At 37.1% G+C, this 22,978-nt stretch overlaps 2 protein-coding genes across 2 annotated transcripts; one reads left to right on the forward strand and one right to left on the reverse strand.

The window, feature by feature from the left end:
• Window positions 1-1,086: 1,086 nt before the first annotated feature.
• Window positions 1,087-1,768, forward strand: LOC122049676 (protein PELPK1-like). The gene has a single exon (XM_042611037.1). The coding sequence runs from the start codon at window positions 1,199-1,201 to the stop codon at window positions 1,598-1,600; it is 402 nt and encodes a 133-aa protein (XP_042466971.1). The 5' UTR covers window positions 1,087-1,198; the 3' UTR covers window positions 1,601-1,768.
• A 16,442-nt stretch (window positions 1,769-18,210) lies between these two features.
• Window positions 18,211-22,771, reverse strand: LOC122047902 (protein CANDIDATE G-PROTEIN COUPLED RECEPTOR 2-like). The gene is made up of 6 exons (XM_042609434.1): window positions 22,245-22,771; window positions 20,951-21,142; window positions 18,859-19,021; window positions 18,671-18,773; window positions 18,515-18,596; window positions 18,211-18,421 (listed from the first exon to the last, which is right to left on the reverse strand). The coding sequence occupies exons 1-6, from the start codon at window positions 22,536-22,538 to the stop codon at window positions 18,329-18,331; spliced, it is 927 nt and encodes a 308-aa protein (XP_042465368.1). The 5' UTR covers window positions 22,539-22,771; the 3' UTR covers window positions 18,211-18,328.
• Window positions 22,772-22,978: the final 207 nt, after the last annotated feature.

The following is a 22,978-nucleotide window of genomic DNA, read 5'->3' on the forward strand; positions in this document are numbered from 1 at the left end:
CATCTTATCGCTTTTATTTTATCAAGTCCACAATGTTTTGGCCATCTTCTCGACCTTAAACTTGATTTTACTCGAGTGAAAGCTAGTAGGGAAAGGAGGAGAGGAAATGGAGGCAAAAAAATGTAATTTCGTATGCCCTTAGTACTCTCTCCCCTTCCCCTCTACATAATCTAGTGAAATATAGTTTGGTAAATGCCTCTTTTATAGTTAGTCATTATTCCAAAGGGTAATAATCGTCTGTAATTTATCTTCTCCGTATTAACCTTTGGAACTAATTGACGAAAACACTGAGAACAAAAATATTCACCTTTTTACTACCACAATCTAGTGACATATAGTCTGTGTTAAGTTCCTGCAACTTGTTTTTGCACATTTTTATTTAAATATCTTAATTAAAGTAAAGAAATTAAGACAATGAATATTTTAAGATATGTTTTTTTGAAAAAAAAATACATTATCAAATATAACTTACGCAGTTAATCCAAGACAGATGTAAGAAATAAATATTTTACTTTTTAAAAAAAAAAAAATTCAAAACTATCACACAGATGAAGATTAGTTCGTGTATAAAATTGGCTATTAATTCATCTTTAGAAACTTTGTTATATTTTAATATTTATAATATCGACTTTTATTATTATTTTAATTTTTATTATAGTGTTAAGTGACGCTCCATGTTTTTTTTGCATTTCTAATAAAAAATGATTTACTGATAATAATTTTATATAGAATTTTGTCTACTTATTAAAACATTTTATCTATAAAATTTAATTTATCCTTGTAAATTCAATTTTTCATATGAATTTCGCCCTCGCATATTCAATTATACTCTTCCTTATATGAGTTTGATTTTCATAGATTTATCATCTATTATACTATGAACTTGTTAGGTATCGAATTTTGTATACGCTCATTTCTATTTGAGAAATACAATTATTTCGAAGATATTCACATTTTAATAGTATGGCTCATAGAAAATGGGTTTAGGGTCGTGACGTGGAGAAGGTGAACTAACTAGCAAAATAAAACTTTTTTTTATATTAAAATAGCTCTCTAATTTTCGAACCAAACCTGGCGATCGATAGAATTCATAGTTAACTCATTTGGGAAGCCAACCAACAATTTCTACCGCATAAATTTCTCCTCAATTGTCCCACTTCTTATCAAGCGCACAACCTCAACTCCCTTCAACTACTCCATGGCTTTCCGGTTTTGCCTCTTTGCCATGGCAATTTTGATCGCCAACCTTGGTGGATGTTATGGGGCACGGCGTCTCCTCGACACGGCGGCTGCACCCTCTGTCTCAGCCATACCGACACTTCCAGCAGTGCCACCTGTGCCGGCCATTCCACAACTATCTATGCCACCGATGCCTCAAGCCTCAGCACCTCCGATGCCGGCAATGCCAACCATTCCAACGCCATTGATGCCGACAATCCCTCAACTACAGACACCAGCACAACCGATGCCAACGATTCCAACGCCATTGATGCCGACAATCCCTCAACTACAGACACCAGCACAACCGATGCCAACCATTCCAACAATCCCTTCCATTCCTCTACTCACCCCACCACCGGCGACTACCACAGCCCCATGACATCCTATTGAGCGAGCTACTTCGAGCGTATTATGTATCTTCACTAGTGTTTTACGAGTGTTTACATTGTCGGTAGGATTGTGACGGACATTGTGAAGTCTTGTTCATCGATCTTATTTACTTGTATGGCATAAGAATAAATACCAATCAGTCTACATTTGATCCTAATATGATTTGTCCCTAAATATTGTTCTAAATCAATATCTATTCGATCGAAAAGGTTAGCTAAGCGAGTAGAAAGCATGAAACAAGCAACACGAGTCAGTTTGTCACCTCACTCGATCCATTTGATTCACCTTTCTAGCTTTGTCCGGTTCGCCTATCTTATTTTATTAAATTCTAGAATTTGAATATGAAACTCGATCGGATTTTTATTTCTTCCGGTTGAACTAGTAGAACTGAACAGTCTAACCCACCTTTAAAAAGAGTAACGATAGATGGCTGAAAATATTCTACTTCTTGCAAAAATTGTAAGAAACAATAATCTCTTGTTCACATAATTGTAGTGCCCCCTCCCCCCTCAAAAAAAAACCTTTTAGTCATTTCAGCGCGCACATCCCTTTTGGCTCATATGTACAACTCGAGCGAACAGTCCTATTGTCCAACCCGACTCGCCTATTTAATCAACTCTATCGAGATGGAAAGAAAATGTTCTGAAATAGACATTCAAATTGTTACAATTAGTCGAGTGACAAACAAACAAGAAAACACTGACTAAATCAAACACAATTCGAGTCTGATTCAGATTCTAATGAAGAACAAATGTCTGGTTCAGATTCTAATGGACAAATGAGAATGTAGGTGGCCTTCTGAACTACTTGTTATTGATCGATGTTATCTTTTGACCTCCTTAAACTCAGATACAATGTTAAGCTAATTTGACCAACCATTTCGTCAAACATGCCATTTCAAATCTACAAACTTACCTACCAAACCTCCATCTGCAATTACACAATTCATCTTGGAAGCCAACCAACAATCTATAACCTCGCAACCTCTCCATCAACCTTTCTCTCGATCTAAATACCATCACTTTGCTCGCTGTCTTGGGATCCATGGCTTCCTTTTTTCAGCCTCTTTACCATGGCACCTCTGATAGCTAACCTCAGACCCTGCCGCGCGGCTAGGCATCTCCTTGACACAACACCAACTGCCGCTCCTGTTGTCTCAGTGCCACCGATAACAATGCCAGTAGTACCAACTGTTCCACATGTTTGCTGACTATTCCAACAATGCCAGCAGCAGGAGTGTCGTCTTTTGCTCCCTTTATCCCGGTCATTCGCAAAGTTCCACTGCCTTCCATTCCTTCAATTCTGGCCATCCCTTCCATTCCCTTGGTGCTCCACCTCCTGCAGCAGCTCCATGATTCAGAGAGATTTCAAGCTTGACATATGCAGTGCACTTTAGTATCATCCCAGTTTGTGGTAGATATTACTTATGTTTGTGTAATGGCATAGCTTTGTGTAATAAAAATGATTATAACTTTACATTTGTAAAAGCTAATTCTAAATAAAAGAGAATGTTTCTTCACTAGTTCGCAAATAGTTAATTGGAGTCGATGTTGTGCAGTTTATGATGTGTTGTCAGCCTATCTTATACTTGGATGAATAAACAGTTTGTAGCTTATCCGAACTGACATCTGTTCACAGTCGTTCGAGTAGCCAGATCTGGGAAGCACCTTGCACGAGCTAATCCACAAACGTTATCTAAGTTTACTAGACTACACAGAACTATTAACCGATAAGGTCTAACTAGGGTACTAGCGTCCCGTGATGGATGTCAAGCCCCTAACTCAACTTAGTCTTCACTAAAACTGCATCTTTGCCAGATCCACTAAATATAACAATCATGAGTTACCATGGATGCTGCCAAGCAACAAAATCCCACAATCGAACTCATCTGACTTGTGTTGTCCAATAGACTCCCTTTAATCTCCTTCAACATATTCACTCATCTTAGCAAGTTGGCCTACCCTAATAGTCAAGAATGGCCAAGTTGCCCATCTTCTAACTAAATCTTAAGACTTCAAATTGAACCAATATTAGTATTTGACTAAGAGATAGTATGATCCCTCCTCTACGAGTCCATCAAATCAAATACAATAGAATCATAATCCTAGGGTTGTATCAAATATTCGTGAGCAAACTTAGGTGGCGTTTGGTTTATGGGTTTAGGAATGAGGGAATGGATTCATTCCCAAGCCTTGTGTTTGGTTGATGGGAATGGAATCAAGATTTTGGAATGAAATCTAAAAATTTGGGTATGGATGAAACCCACCCCCTCTTTTGGGTTTTGATGGAATAGGAATGTGAATTAAGTTTTAGACAAAAATACCCTTAGTATATTTGTTCATTTTTATTTTTTTTTGTTAAATTTCACACTCTATCTCCTTGTTCTCTCTCATAATATTTTCTCTCTCCTTATTTTATCATCACACTTTCTCTCTCAACATACTTTCTCTCTCCTCATTCTCTCTCATTACACATTCTCTATCATTTTCTCTCTATATTCTCTCTCCTCATTTTCCCTCTCTTCATTCTCTTCCATCACACTTTCTCTCCCATTACACACTTTCTCTTATTTTTTCATCATACTTTCTCTCTAATCACACTTTCTCTCTCATCGTACTTTCTCTCTCCTTAATCTCTCTTAGTATACTCTCTCTTCTCATTTTCTCTCATCACAGTTTCTCTCTCTTCATTCTCTCTCATCACACTCTCTCTCTCTTTATGTTCTCTAATCACACTTTCTTTCTCGTCATACTTTCGCTCTCTTCATTTTTTCCCATCACTCTTTCTCTCTCAACCCACTTTCTCTCTCATCATACTTTCTCTCTCCTCACTTTTTCATTTTCTCACATAATACTTTCTCTCTCTTCATTTTTTTCCATCACTCTTTCTCTCTCAGCATATTTTCTTTCTCCTCAGTCTCTCATTTTTCTCATCATACTTTCTCTCTCTTAATTTTTTCCAGCACACTTTCTCTCTCAGTATACTTTCTCTCTCCTCAGTCTCTCATTTTCTCTTATCATACTTCCTCTCTCTTCATTTTTTTCCCATCACTCTTTCTCTCTCAACCCACTTTCTCTCTCATCGTACTTTCTCTTTCCTCACTCTTTCATTTTCTCTCATAATACTTTCTCTCTCTTCATTTTTTCCCATCACTCTTTCTCTCTCAACACACTTTATCTCTCATCATACTTTTTCTCTTCTCAATCTCTCCTATCATGCACTCTTCATTTTCTCTTATCATACTTTCTCTTCATTTTTCCCAACACACTTTCTCTCTCATCATTTTCTCTCATCATATATTTCTCTCACATTCAACTTTCTCTCCCATCTAATTTTTTCTCTTATTTTCCTGTAAGGGTAAAAAAGGAAATTTAGGTTATTCCGATTGAAAATATTTAACTAACCAAACATCATTTTTAAGAATGATACTCAAGCTCATACCCATTCCCATTCCATAATACTATGATACACATTCCCATTCCAATTCCTAGGAAAGAACCAAACACCTTAATGTTTAACTTGATAAGCTTGTTTATAATTAAATGAACAAATTTGAATATATATATATATATATATAGCTCGTTAAGAGCGGAATACCTAGATTATCAAAAAAATAATAAATAAATTTATATTATCAAACTCAATAACTAATTAAACAAACTTTAAAATATAAAAGTTTGGATCAATCAAGCAAATTTGAATTGAGAGATCGATTTCATTTGCTTGAACTAAGGAAAAAAAAAAGTTTGAACAACTATTTTAATAACTTGATTCATTTTAAGCTCGATTTAATTCGGTTACCTTATCAAATAAACTTAAACATCATAAATTTGTGACTTGACTTGTTTACAACCCTACATAATCCTACTAAAATTATTAGATTGGTTCATTCAAGCAAGAGAACGAAATGGAATGACCCATTCTATTTCATTAACTCTGCCCTACTTAAAAAGCAATTTTAAAAAAAAAAGTAGAACAAACAAAATATGAGTGATAATTTCAGATTTACTTGAATGCTGTAACTTCAAACCATCCAAGACCTTGCCCAGGTGTCAATGAAGGACAAATGGCAATGTAGGTGACCTTTTGAACTACTTGTAAACAATGAATATCCATTGTTGACCTCCGTTCAAATTTCACTCATTCCTACCAAACCACGCCTTGTAATTGCACAGCTCATTTTGGAAGACAACCAACAATCTCTACTTTTAGCAACCTCTCCATCAATCCTTCCCTCTATATAAACACTATGACTTTACTTAACCCTCTCATCAACTCACTGTCTTACCTCTTCTTTAGATTATCTAAGGATCTAAACTACTTTACGTGACTCTCGTTCATGGCTTCCTTTTTCAGCCTCTTTGCCATGGCAATTATGGTAGCAAACCTCGGGCCCTGCTACATGGCTCGGCATCTACTTGATACAACACCTGCTGCTGCACCCCCTGTTGTCTCGGCGGTCCCAACTTTGCCTATGCCAACGCTTCCAGCAGTGCCACCGGTACCTGCCACTACGATACCAATGCCCACGATGCCAACTGTTCCACAAGTTTCAGTGCCGGGGGTGCCAACTATTCCGATGCCCACCATTCCAGCAATACCAACAGCAGGAGTGCCACTGTCGGCTCCCATTATTCCAGCCATACCCAAAGTTTCACTGCCTCCTGTTCCTTCGATTCCGACCACCCCTTCCATTCCCTTCCTCAGCACTCCACCTCCTGCAGCAGCTCCATGATTCATAGGGACTTTGAGCTTAATGTATGCAGTGTCTTTTAGTCTATTACAGTATGCCTTTGTGTACGATCTAGTCATTACTATGTCGACTTCGTGTACTAATCTGCATTATGCAATAATACTTAAATAAGTTGATATTTATGTTATGATTGTACTTTTACCTTCATTTTTTTTACTAGCAAATGAGAGAGTTGATCGATGAGGTTGATGCTGCATAGTTTATAAATGTGTCATCCTGCTAATCATAATGTTATATTTGGTTCAGGAATGAAATTGACAAAGAAATAGAATAACTACAGAATGCAAATAGATTTAATCACGACTTTCACCTACTTAGCTCCATGAAAACTACTCGTAGCTTGTTCAGATGGTATCTCCTATCCATGGTTTGTTCCAGCAGTTGGAGCTTCATTCATGTTGTAAATGTTGGAGTCCATCACTGCCTGAACTGATAAAAGAAAGTTCCATTATTCAAGTTTACCCTCTGCATTGTAACTTCATTTACACCCTACTAAGTTCTATATGGATACGAAATTTTGACCACCATACAGCTACTAAATGGTGAGCCTGATGCCGCCATGGGCATCGCCAAGCAAAGCAACAAGATTCTTCAATAGCTAGCAATTGTCACATTCAAACCGAGACAAAGAATGCTCAACCACATAGGCTGCATAAACAAATGAGCATGCATTAGGCCATCTGACCCATTTGGCTTGCCTAACTCATCTAACTTGTCTAGTCTAATTTGTTGGATTGAGACCGCGCTAGAGGGGAGGGGGGTGAATAGCGCTCGCGGCTATTTCATTTGATTATCGGAATCGTAAAACTATCGGAGTTGTAAAACACGCAGCGGAATAGATAAAAGAAACAACACAAAGACACAAGTCGATTTTACTTCGTTCGGAGCCTAAGGCGACTCCTACTCGAAGGCCCGCGATCCTTGATCGTTTTCCGTGGGCAACAACTATAAGCTCGTAAAATGTACAATAAGATATTACAATTGAAAGAGCTAAAACAAATTATACCGACAACAATAAAGTAGCAGAATCTGGAGCTCCGGGTTGTCGGGGACTTGTAACAGCACTTCTGGGCGTTTATAGAGCAGCTTGTAGCGTAAGTATTGCTTGGAGTTCGTTGATACAAGCTGCTGGTCGAACCCCCTTTATAAATAGTGTTCAAGGCGCCTTGAATGCTACCCAAGGCGCCTTGAATAGGCCGAGTCAGCCGCGGAGATAAGGAGCGAACTGGTCGAATCTTATCACAGATTCAAGGCGTCTTCCACTGTTCACAGGGCGCCTTCATTTGTTCAAGGCGCCTTCCACTGTTCATCAAGGCGCCTTGAACAGCTTCTCGCAGCCAGCTCCAGCCTTGCACCCGAGGCGCCTCCAAGCTCCATGAAGGCGCCTCGGACACTGTTCATCCGAGGCTTTAGGTTGCTCCTTTGCACCTGCAAGATACGTTAGTCCCAAACACTACCCTGCAACACAAAGTTAGCACCTAATACAATAAATATGATAAATGAAGTATAGGCAGTCTCCGGACTGTCCGAGTCTGACTTCGGGTTTCCGACCGGAAACCCTAGGTCGACCCGACGCCTATTGTTCCCTCTACGGGGAACACGTCCTCACCTACTCCACTCAGGAGATTTTACCTGTTGCCAGTTCGATCCTCCAGATCGACTGGACTTTTACTCGGCACTTGAGGCTCCCGGACTTTCTGCTGGACATCCGCTTCCCGGCTAGTCCAGTCTTTCACCTGGTTCGCGACACCAGGACTTTCCACCTAGGGTTACCACCCCCTAGGACTTTTGCCTGAAGCTATCGACCTGCCAAGACTTTCCGCATAGGATTACCGCCCCCTATGACCTAGGGTTACCACCCCCTAGGGTTTTCCCTTTGCCTAACCGCAGCTAGGACTTTTCTCCACCTAGGGTTACCTCCCCCTAGGACCTAGGGTTACCACTCCCTAGGGTTTTCATCTGCCTAACCGCAGTTAGGACTTTCCTGAAACACTCATTCAACATGTTAGATAACAACCAGCTTAACTTTGAATCCTTTGCCATTATCAAAACTCAGGTTCGATCGTCGGATGCTTCCCGCATCAACAATCTCCCCCTTTTTGATTATGGCAACCCAAATTCAAAGTTAAGTAAAACAAATGCATGAATATATCAAAAGGTTTAAGTGAGCTTAAGTATATAAATTCAAATAAAAGCATAACTTAAGCTAACACTTAAACTTTGTGAAGCTCTCCCTTAATACAGAGCTTCCTTTTACTTTTGAATTAGATTTTGATTTTTACTTTGAATTTCCTAATTCTGAAAACTTTGAATTTCCTATTCTCCTCCTTTGCCATTTATCAAAAAAATAAGCCAGTTTTAAATAAGTCTGAACTTTTCAGAAAAGCAAGTGAGTTTGATTCTTCTTTTTTTAAAGAGGGATAAAAGTAGACAAGTTTTGAAAATTTATCACCTTTTTTTTTAATAAAAAATCTGAAATTTTTAAACACTAGTAATACTTAGAAAAATTTGAAAGAGCTTTTATAACACTTAGCTTTGTTATAAACTTGAGCCTTTTGCAAACTTGAGTTTTGAAGGAGTCTTCAAGGGTGATTTTGAAAAGATGTAAAAGTTTGAAAATGTAGCTAAAGTTTTAAGTATTTTAGCTTAAAACATTCTCAAGTTTAGTTTAAAGTCTTTTGTTAGCAAGGAGGGAGTAGCTAAATGTTTAGTTAAGTTAAATTTAGTTTGTCCTTAAGTCTAAGTATGAGTTAAGTTAAAGAAATTTTAAATTTGATTTGATTAGGTATCAGAGTCCTAATTTGATTTGATCAGGTATCAGAGCCCTAAATTATAAGCATGCTTAATCTAAATATTTCTATTTGAAAAGTTTTTTTTTTCAAAAGATATTTAATTAAATTTGAAAAGCTCTTCAATAGTAACTTGATAATTAGTTTGACTCCGTTCACTCCCCCTTAACTAATGCAAACATGAATCCCTAGAGTCCTAGAGTCCAAAAATATAATGGGTCTTTTATATTTTGTTTAATTTTTTATCTCACCCATTCTAGGTTTTCAGACATGTTTGGCTTATGAGTGAGTGTCAGATAAAATAAACTTTGTCAATAAAATTATTGAAAATATAAGTTTGAGTTTCAAATTAGTAAATATTAAGCTTGGAGACTATAGTGAAAATTAATTGGAGTTAACATTTGCAGTCATAATATGATTTGAGAAGAAAAGATTTTTAAACCCTTTTAATATTTTGAAATTAATTAAATAATATTCTGAAATTAATTGACTAATATCTTGAAAAAGTTTAAATGATTTTGGAATGAATTTTCAAAAGATTTTGAGATTAAGTTTAAAATGATTTTTCAAAGATTAAGTTTAAAATGATTTTGAAATGATTTTTCAAAGATTTTGAAATTAAGTTTAAAATGATTTTTCAAAGATTAAGTTTAAAATGATTTTGAAATGATTTTTCAAAGATTTTGAAATTAAGTTTAAAATAATTTTGAAATGATTTTTCAAAAATTTTGAAATAATTTTTTTTTAAAGATTTTGAACTAATTTTTTTTAAAAAGATTTTGAAATAATTTTTAAAAGATTTTGAAATGATTTTTAAAAGATTTTTGAAATAATTTTTTAAAAGATTTTGAACTGATTTTTTAAAAGATTTTTGAAATGATTTTTAAAAGATTTTTGAAAAATTTTAAAATGATTTTTAAAAGATTTTTGAAATATTTTTTTAAAAGATTTTGAACTGATTTTTTAAAAGATTTTGAAATAATTTTTAAAAGGTTTTTGAAATAATTTTTTAAAAGATTTTGAACTGATTTTTTAAAAGATTTTGAAATAATTTTTAAAAGATTTTTGAAATAATTTTTTAAAAGATTTTGAAATAATTTTTAAAAGATTTTTGAAATAGTTTTTAAAAAGATTTTGAAATGATTGAGTTAAAGATTTTAAAGTTGAATAATTTTGAAAAATAATTTTAGATAATTTAGAATGATTTAGAAACTGAGTTTTAAAATAATTTAGATTTGAAAATAATTCAAATTAAAATAATTTAATTGTTAATTAACTTGATTTAAGTTATGTCAATTTTAATAATTTAACTTCCTAGTCAGCTCACCCGATCTAAAATTGTCAATCAGGGAACCCTATAATTGTTGTGAGATAAATTATGGTTGAATTTAAGGGTCTGGTTTAACTTTGTGTCAGATTCAGGTTTAACTTTGGGTTCAACAAGTAAGTATTCTTTGGATAAACTTCTGGGCTATGGTGAGTCACAAGGAACTCATTAAAGTAACCATGCCTTCGAGGTTTTCCAAATAGTCCTACCCATTGAACTTAATACTAAACATTGGTCTAACTAGTTAGGATCCATTTAAGGGTAGATTCAGTCAGTTCCACTTGGCCAAATGCACCAGGTCGAAGTCATATCTTACTAGACATGCGATGCCCAAGCTTCCCTAACGTATTATCATTCAAAAACTTCACCAGTACCGTGGGTCAAGTTAAACCTATCCCATTTTATCTAACCTTAATTACCCTGCCTGGTAGTCTACTCTTGTTTACCCATTTCGGGTAGATTAAGTTCGGAGGTGTCAGCTATTCTGGAGCCTTCCTTTGGATTTTAATTTAATTTGAATTCGAATTATTAATTTGAATTTTGAATTTTTTGAATTTTAATTTAATTTCGAATTTTGAATTTGTAATTTGAATTTTGAATTTTTGAATTTTTGAATTTTAATTTAATTTCGAATTTTGAATTTGTAATTTGAATTTTTGAATTTTAATTTAATTTCGAATTTGTAATTTGAATTTTTAATTTTTAATTTTTAATTTTAATTTAATTTCGAATTTTGAATTTATAATTTGAATTTTGAATTTTGAATTTTTGAATTTTAATTTAATTTCGAATTTTGAATTTTTGAATTTTAAATTTTAATTTAATTTCGAATTTTGAATTTATAATTTGAATTTTGAATTTTGAATTTTAATTTAATTTCGAATTTTGAATTTAAATTTTGAATTTTTTTAATTTTAATTTAATTTCGAATTTTGAATTTATAATTTGAATTTTGAATTTTGAATTTTAATTTAATTTCGAATTTTGAATTTATAATTTGAATTTTGAATTTTTGAATTTTAATTTAATTTCGAATTTTGAATTTGTAATTTGAATTATGTTCTTAATATTGTTTTTCTATTAGCTCCCCCTGGATCATAGCCTCGATATGGTCTATCAAGGTAATAGACGTGATCCTTGGGGATCCAATAGTGACCAGTTCCAACTTGATTAACCAAGTTGGATTTTGGCACCCATGCTTGGACAATTTTTCTATTATTTCTATTAACTAGCGATAAATATGATTTGTATTTTATTTTAGTTTTAAATCCAAGTCCAGTTTTGTTGTAAACGGCTTGCTGTTTTCCAAGAATCAGATCTAGATTCTTGGAGCCCAAGGTGAACCGTTCCAACGTGTCCTTGAGTTCTTTAATTTGAGCTTTCAAATTGGAATTTTCTTCCTCAAGTTGTTGGACTTGAGTTGAATTTTCAATTTGAACTGACTCAGTTAAAGAGCTCGAGTCAGTCGCTTCCTTAAGGGCTGTTACCTCCTTTTAGAGCGACTTAACCCGGACGTTGGATTTAGCCAACTTTTTTACTAAGTAAGGTAATAATTCATGCAAGTTATCTAATTGAAATTCTGCGAGTAGTGAACTTACAGTGGGTTTTGGTCCTTCGGAAACGAATACGGATTCGTGGCTTCGATCAGACTCAGTCCCGGATTCGCTCTCGGTTTCTGACTCATACTCGGACTCAGTTTCCGCCACGGTTGCTAGTACTGGTAGAGCGAGGAAGCTTGTCGGTTCTTCTTCGTCGGACCCGGATTCATCTGAAGACTCGGACCATATCTTTTCCTCGGTCTTACTTGTACCTGCAACCATCGTAATACCTTCCTCGGCCGAAGTAGTATTATTCTGCTCATCTAATTCAAATAAATCATTTATTAAATTATACTTACTTACTTGAGCGTCGGGAGTGCCCTCGTGTAGTTCCATCAACTTTTGCCACAACTCTTTTGCACTTGTGAAGGGGCCGATGCGGTTCAATTCTTCATTGGTTAGGCCACATTGTAGCATGCAGGTTGCTTTGGCATCGGCTTCAACTTTTTTTATTATGCTAGAATCCCAGTTGATGCATGAGATAAGTTCTCCGGTGTCGTCACGTGGAAGTTCGAGTCCGGTCTGGATGATGATCCACATCTCGACTTGCGTCTTGATGTGGTATTCCATCCGGTTCTTCCAGTATCCAAAGTCCTCGCCAGAAAAGAGTGGCGGTCGGACGGTGCAGAATCCTTCTTGAAATGCCATTTTAAAAGAACCTTGCACACAAAAAATAGCAAAAAAATGTACCAGGACTTGATCCTGGATTAGCAGTGCGGTATGGAAGGATAGAAATAGAAGTTCACTAGTTTCGAGAAAAAATAATAAAATAATAATAAAATATTATTAAAAAATATTATTTCAAATTTTGCCAAATTCAATATTTTATCAATACTAATAAACCGTGAAAGGATGAAAATGAATTTTTCGAAAATAATTTTGGAGGGAAAAAACAAAAGGCGTTCTGATACACGAAAAATGCTTGAATCGAGACCGCGCTAGAGGGGGGGGGTGAATAGCGCTCGTGGCTATTTCGTTCGATTATCAGAATCGTAAAACTATCGGAGTTGTAAAACACGCAGCGGAATAGATAAAAGAAACAACACAAAGACACAAGCCGATTTTACTTCGTTCGGAGCCTAAGGCGACTCCTACTCGAAGGCCCGCGATCCTTGATCGCTTTCCGTGGGCAACAACTATAAGCTCGTAAAATGTACAATAAGATATTACAATTGAAAGAACTAAAACAAATTATACCGACAACAATAAAGTAGCAGAATCTGGAGCTCCGGGTTGTGGGAGACTTGTAACAGCACTTCTGGGCGTTTCTAGAGCAGCTTGTAGCGTAAGTATTGCTTGGAGTTCGTTGATACAAGCTGCTGGTCGAACCCCCTTTATAAATAGTGTTCAAGGTGCCTTGAATGCTACCCAAGGCGCCTTGAATAGGCCGAGTCAGCTGCGGAGATAAGGAGCGAACTGGTCGAATCTTATCACAGATTCAAGGCGCCTTCCACTGTTCACAGGGCGCCTTCATTTGTTCAAGGCGCCTTCCACTGTTCATCAAGGCGCCTTGAACAGCTTCTCGCAGCCAGCTCCAGCCTTGCACCTGAGGTGCCTCCAAGCTCCATGAAGGCGCCTCGGACACTGTTCATCCGAGGCTTTAGGTTGCTCCTTTGCACCTGCAAGATACGTTAGTCCCAAACACTACCCTGCAACACAAAGTTAGCACCTAATACAATAAATATGATAAATGAAGTATAGACACAGTTTCCGGACTGTCCGAGTCTGACTTCGGATTTCCGACCGGAAACCCTAGGTCGACCCGACGCCTATTGTTCCCTCTACGGGGAACGCGTCCTCACCTATTCCACTCAGGAGATTTTACCTGTTGCCAGTTCGATCCTCCAGATCGACTGGACTTTTGCTCGGCACTCGAGGTTCCCGGACTTTCTGCTGGACATCCGCTTCCCGGCTAGTCCAGTCTTTCACCTGGTTCGCGACACCAGGACTTTCCACCTAGGGTTACCACCCCCTAGGACTTTTGCCTGAAGCCATCGACCTGCCAAGACTTTCCGCATAGGGTTACCGCCCCCTATGACCTAGGGTTACCACCCCCTAGGATTTTCCCTTTGTCTAACCGCAGTTAGGACTTTTCTCCACCTAGGGTTACCTCCCCTAGGACTTAGGGTTACCACCCCCTAGGGTTTTCATCTGCCTAACTGCAGTTAGGACTTTCCTGAAACACTCATTCAACATGTTAGATAACAACCAGCTTAACTTTGAATCCTTTGTTATTATCAAAACTCAGGTTCGATCGTCGGATGCTTTCCACACCAACATAATTGACCCATTTGCACTCTTACAACTTATTGACTAGTCAATCCTTGTCGACTTGCCCACCTAACCAATGGACTTTGACTTTATAATTGATGAATAAATATTGATATTTAATAAAAGTGAAGAATTTCATTCTCTCCTCTTTACCACTAGAAATCAAATACATTGGAATCTATGTAGATATGAAATTGCAACTAATGAATATTAATAAAAAAAAAGAATAAAGACTGTCAACTGTTTGTATGGTAAATCAACAAACAAAAAAAAATATATTAATAAATAAATATGTATTATCAAGCTTAATAACTAATTAAATAAACTTAAAAATGAAAAAGTTTTGAACAATCAACAAATTTGAATTGAGAGATCGATTTCATTTGCTTGAACTAAGGAAAAAAGAAATTTGAACAACTATTTCAATGACTTGATTCATTTTAAGCTCGACTTGACTTGATTACTCTATCAAATAAACTTGAACATCATAAAATTTAACTCGGCTTGACTTGTTTACTTTCCTACATAATCCTACTAAAATGATTAGATCAGTTCATTCAAGCAAGAGACGAAATGGAATGACCCATTCTATTTCATAACTCTGCCCTACTTAAAAAGCAATTAAAAAAAAAGTAGAACAAACAACATATGAGTGATAATTTCAGATTTACTTGAATGCTGTAACTTCAAACCATCCAAGACCTTGTCCAGGTTTCAATGAAGGACAAATGGCAATGTAGGTGACCTTTTGAACTACTTGTAAACAATGAATATCCATTGTTGACCTCCGTTCAAACTCATTCCTACCAAACCACGCCTTGTACTTGCACAGCTCATTTTGGAAGACAACCAACAATCTCTACTTTTAGCAACCTCTCCATCAATCCTTCCCTCTATATAAACACTACGATTTTGCTTAACCCTCTCATCAACTCACTGTCTTACCTCTTCTTTAGATCATCTAAGGTTTACGTGACTCTCGTTCATGGCTTCCTTTTTCAGCCTCTTTGCCACGGCAATTATGGTAGCAAACCTCGCGCCCTGCTACACGGCTCGGCATCTACTTGATACAACACCTGCTGCTGCACCCCCTGTTGTCTCGGCGGTCCCAACTTTGCCAATGCCAACGCTTCCAGCAGTGCCACCGGTACCTGCCACTACGATACCAATGCCCACAATGCCAACTGTTCCACAAGTTTCAGTGCCGGGCGTGCCAACTATTCCGATGCCCACCATTCCAGCAATACCAACAGCAGGAGTGCCACTGTCGGCTCCCATTATTCCAGCCATACCCAAAGTTTCACTGCCTCCTGTTCCTTCGATTCTGACCACCCCTTCCATTCCCTTCCTCAGCACTCCACCTCCTGCAGCAGCTCCATGATTCATAGGGACTTTGAGCTTAATATATGCAGTGCCTTTAGTCTATTACAGTATGCCTTTGTGTACGAATCTAGTCATTACTATGTCGACTTCGTGTACTAATCTGCATTATGCAATAATACTTAAATAAGTTGATATTTATGTTATGATTGTACTTTTACATTCATTTTTTTTTTACTAGCAAATGAGAGAGTTGATCGATGAGGTTGATGCTGCATAGTTTATAAATGTGTCATCTTGCTAATCATAATGTTATATTTGGTTCAGGAATGAAATTGACAAAGAAATAGAACAACTACAGAATGCAAATAGATTTAATCACGACTTTCACCTACTTAGCTCCATGAAAACTACTCGTAGCTTGTTCAGATGGTATCTCCTATCCATGGTTTGTTCCAGCAGTTGGAGCTTCATTCATGTTGTAAATGTTGGAGTCCATCACTGCCTGAACTGATAAAAGAAAGTTCCATTATTCAAGTTTACCCTCTGCATTGTAACTTCATTTACACCCTACTAAGTTCTATATGGATACGAAATTTTGACCACCATACAGCTACTAAATGGTGAGCCTGATGCCGCCATGGGCATCGCCAAGCAAAGCAACAAGATTCTTCAATAGCTAGCAATTGTCACATTCAAACCGAGACAATGAATGCTCAACCACATAGGCTGCATAAACAAATGAGCATGCATTAGGCCATCTGACCCATTTGGCTTGCCTAACTCATCTAACTTGTCTAGTCTAATTGACCCATTTGTGCTCTTACAACTTATTGACTAGTCAATCCTTGTTGACTTGCCCACCTAACCAATGGAATTTGACTTTATAATTGATGAATAAATATTGATATTTAATAAAAACGGAGAATTTCATTCTCTCCTCTTTACCACTAGAAATCAAATACATTGGAATCTATGAAGATATGAAATTGCAGCTAATGAAGCGTGATTTGGTCTTCATAGATGTTGTTTACTCACAGCTAATGAAGGAGCTGAGAATCTACTCCCTCCTTTGTTTCCTGGAGTGAATCTTTAACTGATGAAATTGCCAAAGATGACTCTACCTTCATCAGTAAAAACATCAACATCTTGATCTTTTTTTTCTCATTCCACAAGACAGCAGGTGACACCCAGCAAGAGAAGTAACCACCTTCTCGGAGGCCTATGAGCATTGTCCTATGCAACACCGAGGTTACCGCCAGTTTTTTCTCCGGCAGCTTCAAGCTCTACTAGCTCTCCAGGTCCAGATTCAACATTTTTCCTGCAGATTCTCACTGTCTAGCCCCATGTAAACAAACCGTAAAGGAATCAAAGAAAAGCAAAGTAAACTTGAGTCTGTTTAAGGTTCAGTAATTCCCCTAACCATAATATATGATCCAACTTAAAGCGCAGTTAATTGAAGAACAACAATGCAGGTGACCATTAGAACTACCTGTAATCAATCAGTCAATATCCTCCGTTGACCTCCCATGAAATTGTAATATGATGTTAAGTTAATTTGACCAAACCTTGCTTCAAACATGTCATTTTTCAAACTCCCAAATTTACACCCATTTAAGAGCCATGCTATGTGATTACACGACTCATTTTGGAAGCCAACCAACAATCTCTACCCTCGCAACCTCTCCATCTTTCCTTCTCTATATAAACACAATCACTTTGCTTCACCCACACACCACACACTTAGCTCTTATCTAGGCCATCTCAAGATCTACTCAACTTACCTTTTTTTTGTTCATGGCTTCCCTTTTTGGCCTCTTTTCCATGGAAATTCTGATCTCTAACCTTGGGCCCTGCCACACAGCTCAGAATCTCCTTGACATGATACCAACTGCTTGCCTATGCCAATGCTTCCAGCAGTGCCACCAATGTCGGCCTTTCCACCACTTTCTACACCCCCAATATAACAGTGCCAACACTTCCACAAGTTTCAGATCCATCAATGCCACTGGTGCCTCCTACTACTCCAACACCCACTGTTCCAGTAATACCAACTGCAGGAGTGCCACTGCCAGCTCCCATTATTCGAGCCATACCCCAAGTTTCATAGCCTCCCATTCCTTCAATTCCGACCATCCCATCCATTCCAACCATCCCTTCCATTCCCTCCTCACTCCACCTCCTGCAGCAGCTCCATGATTTAGAGACACTTTGTGTTTGATGTGTGTGTATGCCTTAACACTATTCCAGAGTCTACTGGGTAATGTCAATGTGAGTATGATTGTAGTCATGGTGGTAATGATTATTAGGTGATGGTTTTATTCATGTGTTCTACGATTTGTGTATTAATTTTATGTTATGTAGTAATAAAACAATTTATCAATATTATATTGGTAAAAACATTACATGTCCATTTACTTTACTATTAAACTAACAAAAGCAACTTAAAACAAAGAGAACTTTCCCACATACTCTCTACTTACTAGCTTGGCTACCTACCTTGAAAGAATAATAGAGAAGTAGAAAAGGAGAACAAGAAAATTAAAAAAAGGACAACAGTTTTAGGAAGATAATATTGGAATGTTAAATGTGTCATACAAATGCTTAAACTTATGAAGTTTTGGGTTTTTGCATTATGCTATCCTGACAAGCATAGAACCTATTTGTCTGATGTATAATCCCAATCATCATCAAAGAAACCGGCATCCTTCATTTCAGAGTAGTACACATTCTCCAAGTGCATATCTTCTTCCTGTAAAGCAAAAAGGAGAATATAATACCAGATATAAAATTACCAAAATAATCAGCTCAGATCGATGCAATAGAAGGAATGTGAAAGAAAGACCTGGAAAAATTCTGCAAGGAAGACCACATATAGAAGTGGAAGATAAAGAGAGTGGTAGCATACAGTTGTTAGATTGAACAACCTACAAGAAAAACAAGTCGCATGTGGCATCACATATAATAATAGACAAGGTTTTGAATAGGACATAATCAATACCATATTCCAAATCCAGATCCATTTGCAGCAAGCAGGCAACCGAACAGGGACATTGTATTCAGCAACAGCATAGCACAAACATAGTTGTAGAATGATGGTCTTGCTGCCAATGTGTACAATATTAATAACTGACAGTGAAGAAGCAACACCGTGTTTATGGTAGAACCCCAAAAGGAAACTAGGATTACCAGGTAATCTTTCTCTCCACTTTGAGTGATGCATGAAGAAAATGAAGCCATAGACTGCACTGAGCAGCAGCTTGTGGACAATCCACAAGCCCCATCTTGCACGGTTTTCTTTATTATTGCTGTCTGCAAATAGAGGAACCCCAAAGCCATATATGTAGATAGTCTGCAGAGAGAAGATCAGTCAGAATTTCCTTTTTTATTTTGTATTTGGTGATGTAAGCATCATAATGAAGGCCTATGGATGACTAAGTAAACTACTACTGAAGATCACTGGACATTATTCTCTTGTTTACTTAGTTCAAGAACCTAACATAGAGCAGATGTGGTTCGTCCAAACCAACATGATCCTCCATGCATTACGAAGTCAGATCAAAATCAATACTCTCTTCAGTCTTAGCTAATGCTAGAGACTAAAATGAATTGTAGTAGGCAGATACATGAACCTTCTGAGTCAACCTAAGGCCAATTTATCTGTGGCATATACAAGATGATTACAAAAAAGCTTCACAAGTAGTTGTGTGAAGTGAAATTGCTTTTGCAGTACTATACACGACATATACATGTCTCAGAAACATGAATATATAACACAACTACAAGCACTTGCACTTAAACAGACAGTACAAGAGCATAAACACACTATACACTACAGAACAAATAGGGAAGCGTGCAATTCTGAGATCTACCCATCTCAAATTAAGCAGGCAGATTCCACAAGAATAAGACAATGGCTTTGACTCGATAGAAGAAATCTGCTCAAAGGCACCAATTGGTTGAATTCATGGTTTAAAGAGCGGGGTAGACGGCCACTAGGCAGAATTGTACACGGACCACTTTGCCTAGGAGTAAGCAGACCTGTTAAGTAGGTTTCTTAAGAGAATTGTACACGGACCACGGCATGCCCAGGCAATGATCCAGTTTAGTGGGAAGAAAAAAATGGTTTTTTTAAATATTTGATTCACTTTATAAGCCAAGCCTAAAACTTCTCATCTTCTCCACCGTTTTTCTAAAGACCTGCCACAATGAACTACGTAAGCATAACAACTCTGCTGCTTCCGAACTGACAGCCCTCCTCCTGGTGAAGATATTTGGCCATCTTCCTCCCCTTCTTATTCCCCACATTAGCTGCTCCCAACCCAACACCCCTTCTTATGCCACAACAGCTAATTTTTGCATGTGTTTAGTAATTTTATTGTTTTTATATGTTTGGTAAATTTTGCATGTGTTCTTGCACTGCAAAATATGATTAAAAATTTACAATTATAACCTTGAATGCATAAACCTATGTTAATAATATTTTAATGTCGTCCACCAAGGCACTAGGCGGTTAGCCAACCGCCATTGTAACCTTACTTGAATTCTCAGAAATTATCTGAAGTTGGCCATGACATCAACAAGATTTTACAGAGTAGGCTTGGCCATCCATTACTAGCCTATGTTTGATCACTTATAAAATGAACAACCTCATCTTAGGGACAAGTAAGCGGTAATTATCACAAGACAATGTTACTTATCATTTGCAATATTCTATAATGTTAAAAAATTGCATTTTTAGAAATTTCATGCATTTCATATTCCATTTTTCCTCATGTCTACCAATCATGGCATACATGATTCACACATAGTTTCCTTCATTTTCATCATCTTTACATATTTTATCTATTTCTCCTGGTATTAAGGTTGTTTTGCTCATGAGACAACATGAACCTTATTTATAAGATCACGATAGATATGCCAATTGGACATCCTTAATCAGAGTTGGATTAGTTAATTGTGATTATGCATTCATTGCCTAATCAAGATGAGATTTTTTTTTTTACATTTTCAAGAATACTAAAAATCTCAAAGCCTGACAGATCGTACATATAAAGTCATGGATTTAATTTTTATATCCCAAATTCTGCTATCAAATTTGTTGGCTAACACAGCGATCCATCAGTAGTCATTTCCAAGCAAATACTGTAATCCAAAAAATGGAAGTAATAACTTTGTCAAAATACATTCTAGCAGAGCGTTTTTACCAAAAAATTATTATATCGAGGGATTGGAAAATGAGCACTAGAGAGCAAACTTACTGAATAGAAAATTTGATTACCTTTAGTAGTGTATCAGCGGCAACAATTACTCCAGACACAATAAATGTACGTGTTAAAACATCTAATCCACCAGCATGACTTCCTTGAAGCAGAAACGCCAACAAGCTTATTTCCATGAACAACAACCCAGTTTCTGTAAACAAAGATAACATATTCCATGCAGATTCCTTTGCAGCAGTACACTGCCACACCTGCTTCCAAATGAAAAAAAAAAATGAAATAATGGTGAACATTAGTTACATGATATCTAATGGCCGAGGTGAACAAACATGTTTGTTGATTGTCGGATAAAAGTGATAACTGGAAATAGACAACAAGTGATAAAGTAAATTTGCAGTAAAATAACCTAACAAATAAAAGCAGATGTTTCACAATAATAACATACTTTTCCTTTTTGAGTCTCAAGTATGATAGATCTCAATTAGATTCTTAGTGAGGCCATCAATTTTATCAGGAATTTCCAATTTACTTCATCTGCCTAATTAGTATCTTTTTTATGATTGTTCATTGTTCAATCAATAAATTGAAAATGTAACAGTGGATAATACATATTATGATTACAGCTAAAATCAATAATGTAAAGAATAGCATATCCCATATGGTGATGTATTATTCTCTCTCTATGTTCAATAGCATATTAAGCTATGATAACAACATTGACTTAAGCATGGCATGTCATGTAACCCAAATATAACTTAATTAAGTAATCAGACCAATTGTACTCCATAACATTGAAAAATCAATTCCTAATCCTGTCTCGGATACTTATGAATCAAATTCCTACATTATCTAACTTGCTGCAACAACAGTTGACTTGTATGGAAATCTTGTATAAACCTAAGTATCTGGAAACTTTTCATTTCTTCCAACCAGGGCACAACATGGGCAAAAGATCACAGTCCAGCATACTGTATTTCCTTTTCAAAATAAAAATCACAGACAGACATACTGTAGTTCACAGCCCATTTGAAAGTTCTCCTTTCACCAATGCTATAGCAACCGAATCATGATAAACAATATGCTTAAATAAGGTACCTGCAAAAAGTGCGGGTTTTGTTTCATCAACCAATTAATGTAGTTAGGTGGCCTCAAATATATTTGATTATCAATAAGTTCCTAGTCCTAATTTTGAATACAAGCATCCATGTTAGTATATATTTAAAACCGTCATACATAAACACAAAGTACGGAAAATACGTTAAAGAGTGACATTTACCTGATCATGCTGATTCCGAATAAAAGGAAAAAAAAACAAGTATGTGGCAGAAGTAACAGCCGCGATTGGGACCGCACCTGGACTAGGCACCAGAAGAAATTGAGGAGGCTGACAAGCCACAGGAGAGCATAGTAGGAAACCATCAGATGAGACTGGCCGGACGTGAGCTTAAGGAAGCTCTTCCGCGCCAGCCAAGCGAGGTAAGCGACGAATAAAGCGGAGGGGACGATCAACGCGAGGTTGTACGGAGGACCATGGCAACCCACGAACCACGAGGGGTAGGCAGCGGGAATCTGGACGGTGACCAATGGAAGATCCGACGGCGTGGCCGTTAGGGACATCTCAGCGAGCAGTTGCTCCGGCGCTCTCATATCTGAGAACCCGAGCGCGAGAACATCAGCGCCGAGACCTCTACTCTACCCGCGGATCGAAGATGGTCGCTAGAGGGAGGAGAGGTGGCGGAGAATGGAGGGATCGGAAACCCTAATACCGGATCCTTTCTTGTAATCGGCAGCGGAGGAGAACGGGGGAACGAGCACGTTTTTCTTCTACTTCCCCAACGAAAACGAAAACGAAAACGAAAACGAAAACCAGCAAAACAAAATGCTCTGAACTCGATGAGAGTGTCGACGTGCCAATCTGGCTTTCCTACCCGTCTCCTGGATGGTCGGCAGGAGTGGTGCCCACGTAAGACAGCCCTAGAAGCTATCAACACGTGGGATGTTTACTTTTATACCTTTTTTATATTGTTAGTCAGCTACGCGGATGAAGGACGAAAAGGTCAAAATAAAAAAAAATAAGAGAAGAAGAG

The sequence above is a fragment of the Zingiber officinale genome, chromosome 2B (genome assembly GCF_018446385.1).
Source record: "Zingiber officinale cultivar Zhangliang chromosome 2B, Zo_v1.1, whole genome shotgun sequence".
Classification (NCBI taxonomy): domain Eukaryota; kingdom Viridiplantae; phylum Streptophyta; class Magnoliopsida; order Zingiberales; family Zingiberaceae; genus Zingiber; species Zingiber officinale.